This window comes from Buceros rhinoceros, unplaced genomic scaffold (genome assembly GCF_000710305.1).
Source record: "Buceros rhinoceros silvestris isolate BGI_N320 unplaced genomic scaffold, ASM71030v1 scaffold9376, whole genome shotgun sequence".
NCBI classification, from domain to species: domain Eukaryota; kingdom Metazoa; phylum Chordata; class Aves; order Bucerotiformes; family Bucerotidae; genus Buceros; species Buceros rhinoceros.
This window is the reverse complement of record NW_010419288.1, coordinates 1-18,755: the sequence shown is the minus strand read 5'-3', so window position 1 is coordinate 18,755 and position 18,755 is coordinate 1. Positions and strand designations below refer to the sequence as shown.

General features: G+C 49.8%; 1 protein-coding gene across 1 annotated transcript in view; it reads left to right on the top strand.

The window, feature by feature from the left end:
- LOC104495825 (GATS-like protein 1) overlaps positions 1–18,754 on the top strand; it is a 29,348-nt gene extending 10,594 nt beyond the window's left edge. Inside the window, exons 2-8 of the mRNA XM_010138853.1 lie at positions 9,616–9,809; positions 10,582–10,714; positions 11,626–11,749; positions 12,310–12,420; positions 13,027–13,109; positions 14,547–14,641; positions 18,632–18,754. Coding sequence (XP_010137155.1) covers positions 9,616–9,809; positions 10,582–10,714; positions 11,626–11,749; positions 12,310–12,420; positions 13,027–13,109; positions 14,547–14,641; positions 18,632–18,697 — 806 coding nt within the window. The 3' untranslated portion in view covers positions 18,698–18,754. The remainder of the gene's footprint in view (positions 1–9,615; positions 9,810–10,581; positions 10,715–11,625; positions 11,750–12,309; positions 12,421–13,026; positions 13,110–14,546; positions 14,642–18,631) is intronic.
- The last annotated feature ends 1 nt before the right edge of the window (position 18,755 follows it).

Genomic DNA, 18,755 nt, shown 5'->3' with positions numbered 1-18,755 from the left:
GATCCCTGCCATAGGCAGCTCCCGTTATAACCAAGTGCAAACGCCTCATCCACAGGCCTGGAGGAAGGGACCCTCATCTCCAGCTTGGAAGGGCATCTGCCAACATCTAGATCTTTTGGGTCTGAAGCAGCAGGGCAGAGTGCAGCGGGAGAGCTTCATCCCCAGCTCTTCTTCTTCACCACCTCAGAGGTCAGCTGCTCTTTAACTCTGGCTCTGCTTTCTCCATCTGTATCAGCACGTGGCAGAGATGTAGCCCAAGCCAACAGAGGCCTGGGGTGCAGAGACACAGCCCCATCCCTGCAAGAAAAGAGCAAAGTGTTAAAATCACTCTAGCAGCCACTGGTATTTCAGTGACTGGGACCAGCTGGGGAGCCAGCAAAAGCCCCGAAGGTGCTGATAGCAAAGGCACATCTTCTGGAAGCTTTCTTTTCTCTGTCTGCAGTGCCATGATTATTATTAGCTCACTCGTGCTCAGCCAGGCCTTCTCTTTTAACAGGTATGGGAGACGTCTTTGCAAATAAAACGGTACCTTCCTCACAGTGGGGGACGTGGGCTTGCAGCTGGCTGGGGCTGTGTGGGGCGAGAGAGCGTGGCTGGGCTTTGCACTCCAGTTCTGGTCAAGCCTGAGTTAAGCAGCAGTGCTGGGTTGGACCTGGTGAGTGCCCAGGGCATGTGCATCATGGGCTGTCCACCCTGCTGCTGCCAGGAACATGTAACGTGGGGGCCAGAGACCCAGAGGCTGCCCAGGCTGGGTGCGTTTCTGAACACAGTGCTCTTCTTGCCCCTGCTTCCTCAAGGCAGGAAAAGCAGCGGTTTTAGCCCAGCTTTTGCTGGATTTTTGCATTCACAACAAGCTCCATCATCAATATTCTCTTTATTTTAGCTCTTCCCCAGGAAAGGGCTGTTCAGGTTCCTCTGCTTGCCTGTTTTCAGGCAGCAGAAAGATGCTGAACAGCTGATGTTGGGTAAAAGTCACTGGTGTATCTCCTCAGTCCCAGTGCTGTGCCAGGCGTATTTGATTGCTGGAACCAGCCCAGATTTCTGTCTACACCCTTAATTGGGAAACAGGGATAGGGATGAACAGGGGACTCTGGAGGTGTAAATAGATCAGTCAGCCACATGGCGTCATCTCTGCTCTGTACAAATGCAGCTGAGGGCGTGCTGAGCAGAAAGAATAATTTTAATTAGCACATGCTCCTTCCCAAGCTCTGTAACTAGTGTAAATACATTGCCACATCTGCTGGTTTTAACAGACGGGCTAGTGAACTGCCCGGGGAGGTGCCACCCTCAGCATGTACCTCAGCTGATTCCTCAAAATGCACGTAGGCTGTGTCCACATCAGCAGAAGTGAGGATCCCTTTGGTACCTGCTGCAAAAGGGATGTGTGGATTTCCAGATCGGCAGAGAAGCAGCGACAAACTGTCCCTACCCCACATCACCCTGGACATTGTGCCTGGGATGTCATCTTGTAACTACCATATATGGTAAGAATACACCGACTTCTCCATCTTTGAGTACGACATCTCTAGTCCTGTCAGAATCTTTCCTACTTGGAGCAGGTATGTGGGCAGATGAGTAACGGTGGAGAAGCTGCGCAGCGGCTGTACCTTCCCTTCCCTGGTGGGATGGGTGGGATGAATGTGTTTGTAATTTCTCTCCAGTTAAAGGGCTTGGAGAATTCCCTTCCTCGTGAGCAGTAACAGTAGTTTCCATCAGATGGACACGGGCCCTGGGGTCGCTGTCTGTAATTCCTGTGTGTGTAATTTGTCCTATTCACATGAGTAGTTTGACACACAAACTGGTTATTACACTGGGTAAAGTTTGAATTGAATTGTCAGCAAACCATGAGAAAATTACACGGGGTTTGTTCTAACGTAAACCCATAAACAGCCTTTAGACTTAGTTCATCTGTAATTGAAAGAAAATCTGGAACAGCAGACAAGGAGCAGTACGGGATGAATTTCACGTGAGAAATGAGGGAAACCAGCTGCATTGCTCCAGATTGCTTGGGGAGCACTCCTGGGAGGTGTGGATGTGGGAGAGCTGGTCCGTACTGGGTGCTGCTCAGAGCTCAGGGAGTGAGACTTTCGCAGGCTCTGGGTGCTTGTTTTTCCCCAGGCTGCTTTCTTGTTTGCTTACCTCTTACTTTCTTTTTCTTTCTTTCTCTCTGTTTGTCTTTTATGGTCTTGGTGATGGAAAGTGAGAGACCTTAGCCTTTCAAGCCTACCTTAAAATCTCTGGAACAGCACTAGTGCCAACAGCTTCCTCCCTCAGTGGTGGAGGAGAGATGCTCAAAGAGGCCAGAGCAAAACTTCCCAGTTCCTTCCACTCTCACCCTGTTTTCAGACACTGAAATCTGTGCCACACTCCCTCTTTGGGCAGAAATTTTCCATACTGCTTGTCTGCCTGGTGCTGATTTTTGCATTAAGTGTGAAATGCTTCAAGTGTGAGATTTATCTAAACCTCAGCTGAACAGGTCAGCTGTTTCCTGAGAGCGAGGTTCAGAAGTAGGGTTTTCTGTACCCCCTTTATAGATAGGAAACTGAGGCACAGGAACATTGAGGTTAAATATACAAAATGTCAAGCTGTCATTTCCTCACTGCAGAGCATTTGAGTTTATGAACCTAACAATGTTCTTTTGACAGTTTTGTGAGTGGGATAATACCTAAATAGGAAAATGAGATAACAGGTTTCACAGCTTCCCTCTTGAGGGAGTTTGGAATAAAAAACCCTCCGTTTGTACATGTTCTGCTAGGAAAAATGTCAAAAACTCAGAGGCATACCGTTAGAGATGGCGAGGTTCTCCCCGGCTGTGGGTCTGGCCCTGCAAGGTGCCCAGGCATCTTGTCAGGAGCAAATTTGGCTTGCACAAAGCCGAGCAATAAAAGAGACAAAAATTGAAGTATGATGGTCCACTGTGGTCCTGCAGAAACCTGCCGTCCCATTTGCTGGCAGTGTTTGGAATCTAACAAACATTTAGAGCTACCGACACTTAAAAAACCCCTGATGTGCCGCTGGCTGAGATGTCTCACTGCTGGGTCATGCCTCTGAGACTGAGCCAGAGCGCGCACAGAGATGCGGTGCTGGGGGCATTGCGCTTCTCATGTCGAGACTTGTGCTCGCAGGGCTGTCTTCTGTGCTGGCCTCTGGCACCCATCACTGGCCCAGGTTGCCCAGAATGATGGTAGAAGCCCCATCCCTGGAACTGTTCCGGGTCAGGTTGGCCCTTGGGGCTCTGAGCACCCTGCTGTAGTTGAAGATGTCCTTGCTCCCTGCAGGGGGTTGGACTGGATGACCTTGAAAGATCCCTCCCAACCCAGACTGTTCTGTGATTCTGTGATCTCCTCCTCTGAAGTGGGTGGCAGCTGACCAGTCCTTTAGCATAAATGGAAAAAATTGCGAAGGCTGCTTGGTTGAGAGTGCACTGACCTATTCCCAGGACAAGAGCAGGCTCGTTGGCATGTGAGATGATTTCAGCTGAATCAGAGCTGAGGGATTTTCTGCCTCCTCTTGTGCACAGAAGCATTAACTTATTGGACCTAATCACCGTGTTTCCCATCGCAGAGCCAAGCGGTGTGCTTTCACCTCGCCTTGCTCTTGTGTGTAGATACATCCTTTGGTGTGGGAGTGCTCAGTGGCACTCGAATCAAACCCACACCAAGGTCTCTCTGCCTGGCAGCCATCTCGCACCGCTCTGCGAACTGCCTGCGCGGCTTGTTCAGAGTTTGTGTGGCAGCAGAAGCCTTTGCTCCCAGTTACTAATGCGAAGCTGGCAGTGTGTGTGTTCTGAGGCGAAAAGAAAGGCTCTTCACATCTCTGAAAGGTTATGGTTTGCATTGCAACAACCCCAAGAAGTTTTTGCTGCCCTCGTGGGGTCTCAACAGTGTTGTTGAGCGTGTCCTTGCAGCAGAGCAAGTGAGAAACGGGGCATCCTGCAGGAACAACCCTCCTGCTTCCAGAGTAACTGGGACTGGAACACACACTGGGGCAGGACCAGTTCCAGAGCTCTTTGGGTCTTGGCACACTGTAGACACTGAGAAGTGACGTCTTTGCCCTGCTTTATCCCCTTTCGCAGGGCTCTCTGGCAGTGCAAGAAGCAGGGTACTCCATTTCCTAACGTGAAACACAGCTCAGGTGGTTATCGGCCTCCCACTCTCCCCTTCAGGTGTGAGCTCATGTGGCCAGTTTCCACAGTGCCCTCAAGGATAAAAAGTTCCTGAAACGTTTTCTGAGCGGAGTCATCCGGTTCAAACACGTGCACTTTATTAGATGTCAGGGAAACCACACCAGTGGGTGCCGGAGACCTGCCTTGGGCATCCCAGCTCCCCGTTGGCCATCACCGTCTCTTCTCGGCAGCACGCGCTGCCTCTCCAGCCCCTCCTCTGCGGCTGTGGGATAAAGCTGACAGAGAAGTCAGAAAGACGCCCGGGCTTTGAATCAGGCTTTATGACCTGAGATAATCCCTCACTTCATTATAAGATGGGATTTCAAAACTGCAGAGCAATGAAAAACTTCCAGTGGGCAGTGGGAATAAACATAAAAATCCTATTAAAAATATATATACATAAACTGTGCTGCCACACAGAGGCATTGGTGACAGCTCTCCCAATTTATCATGAATTTTGCAGTTGGCAGCGCTTTTATTTTTAATGCCCGACCATTGGAGTTCTGCTATTGCAGGAGCCTTTTTCTCTATCTTTGGTACACAAGCCAGAGTCTAGCTGTCTTTTTTTTTTTTTTTTTTTTTTTTTTTCAAGGGGGGGGTTTAAAAGGGGATATGTTGGGGTTTTCTTTTTCCTTTTCTCTCTGTTTTTTTCTTTTTTCTTTTTTTTTTTTTTTTTTTTTTTTGCAGAGGGAGGCTATAAAAGGTGAAATAAGCAGAGTAAAGGATCTAAAGCCAGAAGGCTGGTCAGAAAATCCACAGTATTTCTTGATTGCATTATTTTTTTAACATTTGGAGTTAGTCGTGGTTGCAAAACATAGGTCCTGTAATGATGCACTGAATGAGCACTTGGTTCATTCAGAGTTCCAGAACAAATCAAGGATTGCACGTCACCCAGAGTGCCCCACTATAATGCCAAAATTTGTGTCCTGAGTGAAGCTAAGCGCTTAGGAGACGATCCAACATAGCACACCAAAGAAAGGAGTCGGCTGGGTGCCTTCATTTCTCCCCAGTTTTACTACAGTAAATCTGTCACACATCTACATTCCCCTCGAAAGCTAATAGGTGTCCTCAGGTGGGTGTCTGGGCGCCATGAGATGGACCGAGGTCTGCAGAACCCAGCTCGCAGGGTGTCCTTTGGGAGGAGGGGGTGAGTCCCTGTTGGCAGTGCTTTGCGCAGCCCTGGTCCAGCTCTCAGTGCGGGCAGGTGAGATGCGTTTCTGCCGTGCAACCGTGCGTTTTCCAGTTATCCCACCCTCGACTGTAAGCGTTTTGTGAGAAGTTTGAGCCTGTTTCAACTAGGTACAGAAAGGGGAAAAAAAGTTCTGGTGGTCTTGCACTTTCTTAGTTTTTTGCGCATTTTCCAGTACTCTTCCAGAGGGGGAGGACTCTCTCCCAGGCTTTTCCTCCTGCTGTTCAGGGTGTGTGAGATGGAGGGGTCCCCAGGGTGGAAAACAGAGGCAGAACATTGTTTTCCCACCATTGTGCAGACCCACCCTGCCCGGCTGACGCTTTGATCAAGGCTGTAAACCAGTGGATTTTCCTTCCCTGCTTTCTGTGACCACCGTGGCTGCTTGCAAAGACCCGTGAGCTGGAGGCTCATCATCTGGCTGGCATCCTCCCGAAGGTGTTTCTAGAGTGCCGCCTGGAGCGGCAGCTCACGGTACTTAGAGCGTCTGATAGTGCTCCAGCGGCAGCAATTCAATCCTTATTTGGGTTTTGGCCAACGTTTGTTGTCCTCACTGGAGATGGCATTGATTATTTGAGCTCCGGAGTCAATTATGGCCAATACGATACTCACCACCTCATGTCCCAGGATGACTTGTGCCAGGAGGCTGCTTTGCTTCAGCTGTACCTGCCAAATGGGCCAGTGAGCTGTGGACAGACCTCAGACCTTTTAAATCACACGTGGTGTGAATAAGCAGTTTAACTCATGCCCTAAACCTTATTTAACATGTTTGTTGGGTTTGGTTTGAGCGGGGATTGGTATTTGTTTAATTCCTCCCTTGAGAGGTGCTATGTCCCACACAGCATCTGTCTGTCTGCTTGGTGGCACTGCAGAGTCCATGCAGTGGGGAGAACTTTGGGTGTGAGAAAACTGCTGCGCCAGCAGGGAGTGGAACCCACCAGCAAATGGTGCCTGGCGCGGCACTGCCAGGCAAAATCAGATGTGCGATGAGAGCTGTGCTTGTGCTATTGGGATGATCACACCTTGCAGAGGTGGGTTCTGTGGGGTTCTGTGCCAACTACCGTGGACAAAATGACAGCTGGAGCTGTGAGTCTCCTCTGCTTGCCAGTGATGACGGGCAGCAAATGATGGTTATGGAGCCTGTGGCCAGCTGAACTGCTCGTGGGTGCCTCCTCCTGGCAGCAGGTCTGCAAAAATACAGAAATCTAAAGGCTTCACCCCAATGCAAATTCAAAGCCCAAGCCCCTGACTGTAATAAACAGAGCCCAAGTCACTGACCTCTTAGAGGTCCTTCTCAGCCAGAGGTGAGCTGGCCCTTGTGATCAGAAGCCGGGAGTGACCTGCGCTCTGATAAACCAGTTGCAGGAGCATCTTGAGAAGCCAGCAGAGAGACGTCTGCACTGATCCTGCAAGGCAGGGACTGGGGATGCTGGAGCAGGGGTGGAGATGGTGGGTTTGTTGGGATGGTGCTGAAACACGGGCGATTTCCCATTTTGCTCTTTATTTATTACCTTATTCTGCCTCACTGAGTCTGCATTAATGTTACATCAGGTGTTTGCAGCTCTCCTTGGGTTTACTGCATTTAACAGCTTCCTGGGCAAAGCACCTTCCCACGTGGCCTGTTTGATGCTATTTAGATGAATTTGTTGAGCCTGTAGCCTGGGCTTGTTCCATTAAAATTTGGGCTGTACTTTTCCACCTGGCTGCCTAGTGGAAACAGTGTCCAAAATTGGTATTGCAGTCACTTCCTGTACTTTTTTTGCGAAGTTGATTCAATTATGAGAAGCAGGTACTTAAGCAAATGCGGTGGCCCCTGACACGCTTCGCAGGGCCTTGTAAACAGAAGAACCCAAATATGATCAACGCTTCCCAGTCATTTACAAATGCAACGGACAAATTGGCCTTCCTGCCCCCTGAGGAAGAGGTGGACGAGGTCTTCTTGGAGCAGCTCTTCCAGCACCGCTGCTGCTGGAGGGAGTGTGATCATGCCTCCATCCACCATCAAATACTGCATCTTCCATCCCATCCCTGGCCCAAAATACTGCTGAAGTTGGTATTTAGTGAACCGCAGCCATGCCCACGTAACCCCTACAAAGCAGGAACATCATCTACTCTGTTTATAGAGGGAAACGAGTTGCGATCTCTTCTCGCTGCTGGTAGTGAGTCATTAGCGGACTTGGGAGGCGGTGGGACAGGGCGGTGAGCACGGGACCCCGGAGCACGCGGAGCTGCCTGTGCAGCTGGCGCAGCTCCTGGGGCAGCCGCCCTGTGAGAGGCTTTGGGTATGAGTTTCCAGAGGAAAGGTGTCACTTGACCTTTCTGTGATTTAGTTGCCTGGCGGCTTTAATGGCTTTGGGATGTGGGAAATGGAAGTGTAAATAGCGATGACGTGCAGGTGGCCTCGCCTGCGCCTGCCTGCTCCGTGCTGCCAGGGAGCAAATACATGTCCAAAGAAGGAGCACGTCTTTGGGTTTTTTCCTTCTTCTTATTTATTTCCCAGGCAAGGAGCAGAGGTGGGAAAAAAGGAAAAAGACACGTCAGCTGCTTGTTAGATCAGCAGCAGCTGTTTTGAGCCCCAGCTTCTCCATGCCAGTGGATGCAGTTAGGTTTGTTTTGGAGATGCGTTTCTGAGGCAAAGGGCTGTCTGATCAGAAGGTGGTATTTTGCTGCAATAATTATCTGTGAGGAACTTGCACTGGTCTCTCTGAGGTAACATGCTGTTGATTAATGCACAAACTTACCCCCTCTCCCTGGTGTCTAGTTTTCATTCCACATCAGCTCTGATTATTCAGTAAAAAAGAAACATTGGGCTGTGAAGCCAAACATCAAAATGCAGCAGCAGAACCCTCAGTGTCCCCACTGTTTGCAGTGTGTTTGCTCAGGGTTATTTTTATGCCACACACAATTGAGGTTATTGAGGAGAGCAGAATGAACAGTATTTGTTATTCAGTTCATTTTGGGTTCTCAGCGCTGTCGTTGTCTCACAGCAGCAGTGCCTGGGGACTCGGGGAGGGGGGATGAGGTTAGGAATTTATTACATGGTGTCTGGGGCCGTGCAGAAACAGCTCCCAAAGGTCTCGCTGAAGGAGAAGGAAAGGATACTGTGTGGAGGAGCCCGGAGTGGGTGGACAGGGTAGGAAACGTGGGTATGGAGACATGAAGCATCTCCAAACCCACGGGCAGCCAAGCTGCTGACTGCAAGAGCAGCAGTACGGGGATTTGTGCTTTGGGACTGCTGGGCTGCATCTAACCTCAACGCAAAGTGTGTTGGTTTCTGCTGGGACCTCCGCTGTGTCTTTGCTGGCTGGGTCTGCCTCTGAGGGAGGGTTCCTTACACCAAGTAGATTTAGCTGGGATTATGCATTTGTAAGTCTGGATCTGAGCTGTTTGTTTCTGTGATTTGCCAGACCAAAATCCAAAGTCCAGAGAATCTTAGGGAAGTTTGTGCCTTCGTTCCAGAGTCCTCGACTGGTTTTACGGGCTGTTAATGCATTAAGGTTTTTTTCAAACAGTTAATAATTAAGGTCAATTAATCATTAAGGTTTTTTTCAAACAGTTAATAATTTGTATTAAATGGTTTAGCTAGAGATTGTAATGACAACAAACTAGAAGCAAATGGAATAGAACTGGGGTTATTCTTAAAATTATTTCCATTATCTTAGTCCGTGATCGCCTTGTAACCTCTACCATGTATGTTCCATCACGCATCCCTTACAGACCTGTGCAGCCCTTGTCTTCTGCTTTCGAGATGAGGCAGCTGCCCGCAGATGCACAGGGTACCTGCTCTGCAGTGCCCAGGCTGCTCTGTCAACCTCCATCTCAAATCCAGGAGCAGAAAATTAGGGTTTAGAGCAGGAAAAGGGAAACAGAAGAGACCAGAAAGGCTCGAGTAAAGTATTTGGAGAGATTGTGTGATAGAAGAGATTCGAGTTAAGTCCAAAACCTCAGGCTGTTTCCATGTGGCAATGTCAGTCGTGCTGGTCACCAGCATTCAAACGATTCTCTGAGGCTCATGTAGTTCCCTGTGTTGTCCTTGACAATCTGTATGAATCCTGCGTGGAAGTTGATGCAATCAATGTATTTAAAAAGAGGCACAGAACCAACCTGTGAAGCAGCGTGAGAAGCCCAGGAGGTTGGCTGGATAAGTGGGCTCATCTCATTCCTTGCACTGGGGTCTATGCTAACCACATATGGACCAGATGGTGGACCTGGCTCTCCATGCCTCTAAAACCAGCCTCTGCCCTCCCCCTGTGTCTCTTTGCAGAGCTCCCTTCCTCGGAACACTTGAGCGTGGCCGATGCAACATGGCTTGCCCTCAACGTGGTGTCTGGTGGAGGAGGTTTCTCTGGCTCCCAGCCCATCGGAGTGACCAAAATTGCCAAGTCAGTAATAGCACCACTAGCTGACCAAAACATCTCAGTGTTCATGCTCTCCACCTATCAGACGGACTTCATCCTGGTAAGAGGACATGAGAGAACCAGGCAGACTTACCTGCCACCAGATGAAAGCTCAGTGGGCCGTTTTAATGGCATTTCCGGGAACAAGTTGTGTAAGAAGCTGCAGAAGGACCAAAATTTGTTTTCCCCGGAGCTCCATGCCCTGTAGTTAAGCTCTCTGACATCTCAGGAGCTTTCCCCATGGGACAAGGCATTTGTTGGTCTGGGTTATCTGGTGTCTAACGAGAGTGCTGAGCTCACACCACAGTCTCTCCCTTAATGGAGGCACTGGCAGCATTTCCCACCATCAGACACTGTTTTTCTGAGAGTTAGAGGAACATAGTGTCTGCTGTCAGGTTGGCTGATGATGACCAAGAGGCTCCAAAGTTGTTTTGGGGTTAGACAGAGAGTCTTTCTGTCTCACACTCGTGTGCACACACACGGAGTACGGCCATATAAGCTTTATTTCCTTAGGAAACAAGGCTGAAGAACTGGCAGTGCCGAGTTCTTGAAGGGATGCTGGAAAAGAGGTGAAACATCTCTCTCTTAGAAACCTCCACATTCTTTCCACAGTCCTAAAAGCATTGGTGCTTAATCCCACTGGTATTTGCAGTGATGTCACCAAATGTGCTTCTCCAGACACGCATCCAGATGATAAATATCCTTACACTCCTGCTGGCTCAAGCAGGGATGAGGTGTCCTCTTCTCTGAGCCCTGAGAGTACGTCACCTCCTCTGCAGTGTATTCTCACTTCTGGTGCGTGCCATCACGAGCAGTCCTGTTGTCAACTTCAGGTACGTGAGCGAGACCTGCCCTTCGTGATGCACACGCTGGCTGCTGAGTTCACCATCCTCAGAGTGGTGAATGGGGAGACAGTGGCTGCCGACGACCTTGGAATAACGAATGGATTTGTCAAACCAAAACTAGGTAAGGACCAGCGTGGGCCAGGCTTGCCAGGGGGTTGGACTCCATCACGCACGGGGGTGAAAGTCTGCCTCCCACCTTCCTTCAACGTTTTGGCGCATGTTTATCCTGTTGTAAGATAAACTACCTCAACACATGCCTGAGTCTGTCTCAGTTCAACTAAGGGTTTGAGTAGTGCTTAACTTTCTGAGCAGTGCTGATAAGCTTTGCCTTTTGTGGGACAGAAGGTTAAAGCACAGTTTATTTCAGTTGCAAAAGTAACGTTGTCAGTAGCCCGTATTTCCGTGTTCCAACGTGTCAAAGGAAAATGGCTTATATAAAAGCTTGTTTAAGTACTGCGGTGAGTGATGCACAGAGAATACCATTGTGCAGCTTTTACACATCAACAGCAGTCAGGATCAAGGCCACGGTGAGCCCAGCACAGCAGCTGGGTTTTAATTTTTTGGGTATTATGGCAAAATAGGCCCCCAGAAAAGAGGGAAAAGAGGGTGTAGTGCCAGCAGCCATGGCCAGAGAACTGCCTTCCATAGCCTTGCTTTCGAAATGGTGGAAGCCTGAATTCGTTTCTACTTTTCAATGTGTGGTGACAGCTGCTTTAGCTTACCCCATGTCTCATGTGGATGCACCCAGTGGCCTGAAAGCCCCTGTGAGCAGCGAGCTGACCTGCACCTCATGCAGAGCAGGGTGCTTGGGATGGTCCCTCCCTCTACCCCGGGCAGAACACCGCCAGAGCAGGTTGTCCCGAGGTCCTCAGTCCATGTCTGAGAGCCAGCAGGACTTCAGCAATGGGGCACTTCCTTGCAAACACTCGCAGTTTTCTCTGCAGCCGCTGCCAGCACGTGGATAACATGTCTGGTGGGACAGGAACCTGCTGCAGACGTGGCTTCATAGTTGTGTGTGTATGTCTCTTTCAGTTCAGAGGCCTGTCATTCATCCCCTTTCCAGTCCGAGTAATATGTTCTGCGTCACCAGCCTGGATCCAGATACCCTTCCCACTGTTGCTACACTCCTAATGGATGTCATGTTTTACTCCAATGGGTAGGTCCTGGCAGGGGGGCGGGCTCCCAGGACAGCATCTGAAGGCACAAGTTCACATTGCTCATCCAGGATGCCCAGGGACCTGCTGCAGCCTTACGCCGCTGCGGTGCTCTGCATGTCGGGAGGGAGGTTGCACAGGCTCAGGAGGGTTGTCCTGACAGATGGAAGCCAAACAGGAGATTGAGGGTGACCAAAGACTGGTTTGGGAAAGCTGAACCTTTTCAGGTTCAATCTAAGAGCAACTGTGTGACCCACGTGCTGCTTATCCACAAGTGACTGGAGGGTGTACAGCTGGTAGTACTGCTGCCCACTGGTGTCTGTGGCTCCTGGTGCACGGCCTCCTGCGAGAGGAGCTTGGGGGAGGGATGGGAGAGTTTCTTCAATTGTGGGGACTGGCATTTTCTTCCCCCTGAAAATTCAAAAAAATGAAAAGCTGTATAATGTGACAGGACTCAGTGTCATTTCCCTAAGTCAGTGTATGAACATTGGCTACATCTGCTTTAAAAACCTTCGTTTGCTCTTCTGGCCACAGTTAATGCTGTTCTCTTCTGTTTCTTCAGAGTAAAAGACTCGGTGGTGGGCAACGAAGACTCGGGACATATTCGTTTTTTCTCCTTTTCTCTGATTGAGGGTTACATCTCCTTGGTCATGGATGTCCAGACCCAGCAGAGGTGAGCTTTTGTCTCCTGGACCCCAAAAAAGCACATGGGATGTTCTCAAAGGAGCAGGAAGCAGCTTAAGCTCCTCCATGTCAATTCTTGGGAGCCTCTCAGTGGATTTGCTCTTGACACACAGTGCAGTGTTTGGGTTTAACTCTTGCCTGCCTTAGGGGCTTGTTGGCAAACTATTAACTGCCCTCTTGCAAGTTTCTTTGACCTTAATTGGAGTAAACCTCTGTCTGCCTTCAAGAGAGGCTAGAGGACTGGAGCGACAGCCTGGTGCTTGGGGTACCTGGGCAGCCACTTCCTCCTCTGTCACAGTCTGCCCCCAAGCCACTGGTCTTCTTCCCCTGCTGAGAAACAGGGGTCTCTGCAGGGACCCCAGGGCCTCTCTGGGTGCCTACACCCACTTCCAGGACCATGCGCTGATTTACCGCAGGATATCTGGGGGGGCCACGGGTGCCTCTGTCCTGCTTGCCTTGAGCTTTCTCAGTTTCATCGATCTGCTGCCTCTTGTTGACTTGCTCAGGGACACAGGAACAGCAGCATCCCCGCAGGCAGGATCTGACACGCTGCTGTGTTTTAATTGCCACGTTAGGTGTTCCTTTTCTTTTACAGGTTTCCTAATAATTTGTTGTTTACAAGTGCATCTGGCGAACTCTGGAAGATGGTGCGGATTGGTGGGCAGCCTCTTGGCTTCGGTAGGTAAACATTTGGGGAATCAGTTGGTGTGCAGGTAGCCAGTCGCCTCGGGGCCTTCAAGGATGATGGAAAAATCCATCTGAGGCTGCTGAGGCTTTTCAAGAGGCAGCAGCTGAACATGACTCTGCAAGCTGAGGTTTTCAAACAGGAGGAGCCTGGCTCCTACCTGCTAAGTCAGACTTCTAAATATACATTTGGGAGCGCCTCATGCTTGACAGCTCCATCTAAACCACATTCATCTGCCGGACTTCAGAGGTGGCTGCAGGTCTCTGGTTAAAAAGCGGGCGGGAAGGTGGCACGGGAGCGCGTTGAGATTACTGGAATCAGTGAGCAGAGGGCACTGCTGTGCTCCAGTGCGGTCCTGGGGCAACTCTGGGGCTTTAGTAGATGCAGCACAAGTTTGTAGCAGCCAAGTGGGAGTCCTATTCATAGACCTGTTTCACATCCAGTGCTGCAAAAGTTTTTCTCTCCTCGAAAGAATATTGGGCTGAAGTAGCGCAGAGCAAATGCTTCATGGCTGCGGAAGTGGTCCTGTTATTTTTGTGCTCGCTGTAAATTGAAGGAGTCTGATCTGAATACTGCAACAAAGGCCTGATCTTCAGAAAACACTGGGGCTCCTTCCCATGGTCCCCAAAACAGTTACAAAATACAGGCTTCAAAAACATTTCTGAAAAATGTTTGGCTGGCTTTTAAATTTAGTCACAACTTCTGTATCAGACAACTAAAACTATCAGGAAGGAAATTTCATGCACCTTCTCTTTATGCATCTTAGAGGCAAAATATGTAGAAACACATGGTATGTGTCACTGAAGGGACATCAGGACACCTGCCAGTCCCCCAACTGCACCGTGTTTCAGTACGTTGGCTTAGAGTCACTGTGAAGTCTTCACCTGGGACCAGCAAAACTCAGATTTCATCTGTGACGAACAGGTTGAAGAACCATCTAAACTGGTGTGAAATCCTGGCTCAGGGGCTGCGCTGGCCTGTGGTCTAGGAGCCGTGTGTCCAGGCAGACCAGCCGATCAGCATCTCCTCTCTCAGAGATCCAGAGCCAAGCGTTCGACAGCAACAGCTAAAGACAGAAATGGAAGTTCAGGGTGTATGAACCTGGTTTTGCTGTCTCCTTCCTGAGCGTCATTCAGTGCCTTTCTTTGATCCTCTAAAAATCATCCTGGTTCTAACGTTTTGTGCCTTTGCGAGGTTTGCATTTCTCTGTAACAAAAAGAAGGCAATGGAGTGAAACGTGCAATGTGTCGTGGTGGCCCAGAGAGCCTGGTTCTGTGAGAAGGAGCACGTTTTACTGCGGAGATCGTTCTGATCGCAGTTTGTGAAGACAAACTCCTCCCTGTGTAGGCGTGGAGCTGGCGAGACCCAGGAGCTCTGCGAGACTCGACAGGGGCTGTTGAAACAAAGGTTGATTTTTATCTCCCCCACAGATGAATGTGGAATTGTCGCTCAGATTTCTGAGCCTTTGGCCGCAGCTGACATCCCAGCCTACTACATCAGTACTTTCAAGTTTGATCACGCGTTGGTGAGTATCAAGACAACTTCTTTGGAGTAGGGGAGGTCTTTCACCTGGGAGAAAACTCACGACGAGAACATCAGTTCCCATCTGGAGAGTTTGTGGGAGTGCCTTTGCTCTGCCGTAGCCCAGGACAGCTCTCTCCAGCCTCCTGGCTGTCACTGCCCTGGGCTGGAGGCTCCTGAACCAAGCCCAGCCCTACCCCCGGGCAGAGGCGTGGTGGGGAGTGTCATTCTTGCAAAAGGCTGCGCTCAGTCCTTACAGACCTGCGGTGGTGGAGACTTCCCCACCTCCCAGAGCCGTCTCTCGCACTGTGTCACTATCTTTTGTTACAAACAGCCACAAACCCTCTCCCATTTTCCTGCAAATGGAAAGGCTCCAGAGGCTCCAGGCTCTCGGGCCTTTGTGTGGGGGGAGCTTTTCAGAGTCTCCTAACAGCAGACCCCTGCCCTCATCTCTTGGTACTGCTTGGCCCTGACCTTTGCTTTTGGAGACCTGGCCCTAAGTCCCGATTAACCCTGCATCACCCTCCCATGGTCTTGGCAGCACAGCAAGGGGAGGTGATTCTGAAGCAGAGGAGGGTGTTGCCGTGTTCGTTCTCCTGAGTGCCCACAGGCAGTTACAGCACAGCCACCAACAACCCTGCTGCTGGTGCACCGTTCTCTCCTCCATACCGGCAGATATTTTGCCTTCTAGGCCTCCCTCTGCTCTTCCTTTGGCCATACAGGACACCCTCAAAAACAAAAAAAACCAAACAAAAAAAAAAGAGGTATTTCCCTGAAAAGGGGGAATTGCTAAGCCCGTAGCCACAGCTAGGGTGGCGTGTGCCTTGGAGCCCACTGCCCCGGTCCTGAGGAGGGGAGTCAGCAGCCGTGCACTAGCAAAACCAAGAAAACTCAGCTGCTTTGTGCTTTCTGGAGTTTGTTCTTAAACATGCCCTTTATTCCATTATACTGCTCCTTTCATCTCTGTAAATTCACGGCTCAGGCCCTACTTTTGACCTGTAAAAGCTCCAGTGAGTTCAAGGCGGGCTTTTTTCAGCTAATTACTTCAGTTTTTCACAGTTGGTGTGAACCGTTGGCAGCCTATAGGTCATGTGTGTAAAAGAGGAAAAGTAAATATTATTCCAGATAGCAAGGTCCAAGTGTTATATATGCTTGTCTTATTTTCTTGAATATTAACTGTGCTGATAAGATAAGCTAATAAAACACCGTTTTAAAATCAATACTCTAAGCTTTGCCTTCCTGTCCTGCCTGTCGCTGTGGCCCCAGCTGCATGTTTTCTGGGCAGAGCACAAGGTGCAGAGCGCTCCCGGTTGTCAGGCGGTGTCTGGAGAGCTCAGCCCCGTCGCTTAAGCGAGATATTTCACTGAAAACTTGTGCCATGCAATCGGGATGACTCTGCAGGCAGCTCCACCTTTTCTGAGCATCCCGCCCTGCGGCGGCTGAGCCCGGCGGATCCCTGCAGAGTGTGATTTGGGCCATGTGTGAAGGTCTGCAGATCTTCGTGCTCCAATCCAGAGTGTGGCGTTCTTGCTGCTCACTGCTCTCTTTTTGTTCGGTGGACAGTGCTATTCTAGCTGTCAAATCTTCCCACCACCTGGAAGGAGCATTTCAAGCCCTCCTTCCTAGCTCGACTGTGCCCCGGGTGGGGTGGTTGGCCTCGGTGCTTGCTGGTTTTGTTGGCCAAGACTCTGACCTAGATTTTATCATGTTTTCCCCACCTTTGCTGCCCAGACACCTTGACTTCTACTAGTGACGTTTCCCAAGGTCTAAGTGCATCTCGAATCCTCTCTCTACACCTTCCCTTTCATTATTTAAGGTTGTTCATTACTTGTTGTCAACAGTTCAGAGGCTTTGTAAAAGCTTATGGTCCTCTTTGACCTGATCTTTTTCTTCTGTGCATCTTAAGGTGGGTTTTGTTGCTTAATTTTTTATATGACCTGGGCGTTAATGCTCAGGTCTTCCTGCAGTGCTATACCTGTAGAAGCTTGCCCTGAAAATCAGGACCCGGGTTTGAGAGGAAAACCTTTGGGAAACCTCCAGGTCTCTGGTGTGTCCCCTGGGTGGCGTAAGGTCGGGCTGGAGAGAACTATGGTTTCCAGCTCCCTCTAGAGAGAGCAAGTGAGAAGAGTCTCTTCTCCAGGTGCTCTGCTCGCGCTGCCTCACGCTCAGAGGTGTCCTGCTCTTCTTCACCAGCATTTTGCATCTGATGAGGCTGAAGCTATTTCTGGGATGTAGTTTCAAGGTTTACTTTTCCCTTCGTGGTAGATGCTTTGATTTGCCCTCTAGCCAGTGAGTGAACAGGCTGCACCAGCTGCCCTGGGACAGGGGTCTTTTCTAAGGGGTAAAACTTCCACTGGTGACAAACTACAGCGTGTCCTGCAAATCAAAACTGTTCTCACATCTGTCCAGGAGAAAATCCATCCCAAGCATTTGTGGTACGATTGGTAGCATCTCCTTGACGTTAAAGGAGTCAAGCATTTTGCAGTGAAGGCAGGATCAGCCCGTTGTGTTTGAGTGAGGAGGGGGGGCCATGCAGGTCAAAGCCAGTTGGCAATGACTGGCCAGTTCTGTTCCTCCTGTTTCAGTCCTGCGCTGAAGGAGCACATGAGAGACCCGCTGATCATCTGCTGGGCCTGGCTAAGAAAATGGGGTTTGCGAAATTGATTCCTGTGTCTTTCCTCATTATCTTCTGGAGAGGCAAAGAGTTGCACAGCTTCTTCCACTGCAGTGTTCAGTGTACGGGGAAAAATGATGGAGGGGGCAGTGGAGAGTCCTGTCTCAAAGTCCTGTTCCCTGGGTGGGGGCGTGCTGGGTTTTTCTTCCTAGCCCAGAAGAATTCCCTATATGGTTGTTTTAAGATTATTTTCTTCCTTTCCCAGCTGACTTTGATTCACACATCGTCAGAGTTAGCCGCTCCTATTCCATCTGCCCTTTGGAAAACCGAACATTTTTCTTGTTATATCTCAGGGGTTTTTTTCCCCAGTTTTGTTAAAAGCCTTGCAGAAAATCCCAGTCCAGTCATATTTCCTTTCCACTGTCTGAACTCTGGAGGGTGTCTGGTGAATCCAGGGATTGTCCTCCTGGCTAAGAACTCGAATACCTCGCAGAGGAGACAGTGCCTTCTTCAGTTTACTTAACGTGCGTTATTTGGGCTTCTTGCAGCAGCTCACAGATAGTTTATTTGTCCCTTAGTTCCCTTGCCACTTCCCAAGAGCCGTTGGCTGCCTGTCCTCCGAGCGTCATTCTCAGGTTTGTGTAATGGTCAGATGCCTCTTTTCTGCCTGACGTCACTTCACTTGCGATACCTTTTTCTACCAATGACAGTCACTCTGAGATCTTTTGCGTCTTCTGTTACAGGAGTGTTTTCCTGCAGGAAGTGTGAAAAGACACCCACTAATAATTTTGTGTGTGGATTTCTGTGGTTAAGTCTCATCACAAGACCGGATAAGAAAGCTCAGGTGCTGTGCCACACCATCTGGGACCTCCACCACAAGCAGACTAGCAGTTCTCTGCTTCTTTTGATGGACACGTTCCCCAGTCCGTGGGGGCACGTCGTGTCCCCACCCACACTTAGGCGTCCCAAACTTGTAGGATGCCCCAGGGAGCCTCAGGGAGTTACAGATCCATCAGCACAGGCACCTCGCATGAATGAGCTCCTGGCGTACAAATGCTTTGCCAACAAAAGGAAGGGGAAGGAGGGGAGAGGAGGAGGAAGAGGAGAAGGAAAACCCCAAACCAGTTGCCTCCCCACGGCAGCCACCATACAGAGAGCAAACAGTCAGGTCTATCACTGTGTTTGCTCCTCAGTACCATGGGTTAGCGCTTTTGAACCAGAGGGTGTCTCTTGTAGTCGGAGCCCTTTCTCCGTGGAGGTCAGGAGTGCACAGCACCGGCCTCCTTGGGACTCTCCTGGCTCCGTCTCCTGTCTCTCCTTTCTTCATCATCCCTGCCTGGCTTTTGCTAGAGCATGACCTTTCCTTTTGTTTTCTTGCAGGTACCTGAAGAAAATATAAACGGTGTGGTCAATGCACTCCAAGTCAGTCAAGCTGAAAAGCATTAGAAATCTTCTGAGCTGGTTCCAGATGCTTTTTATTATTATTATTATTATTATAATTATT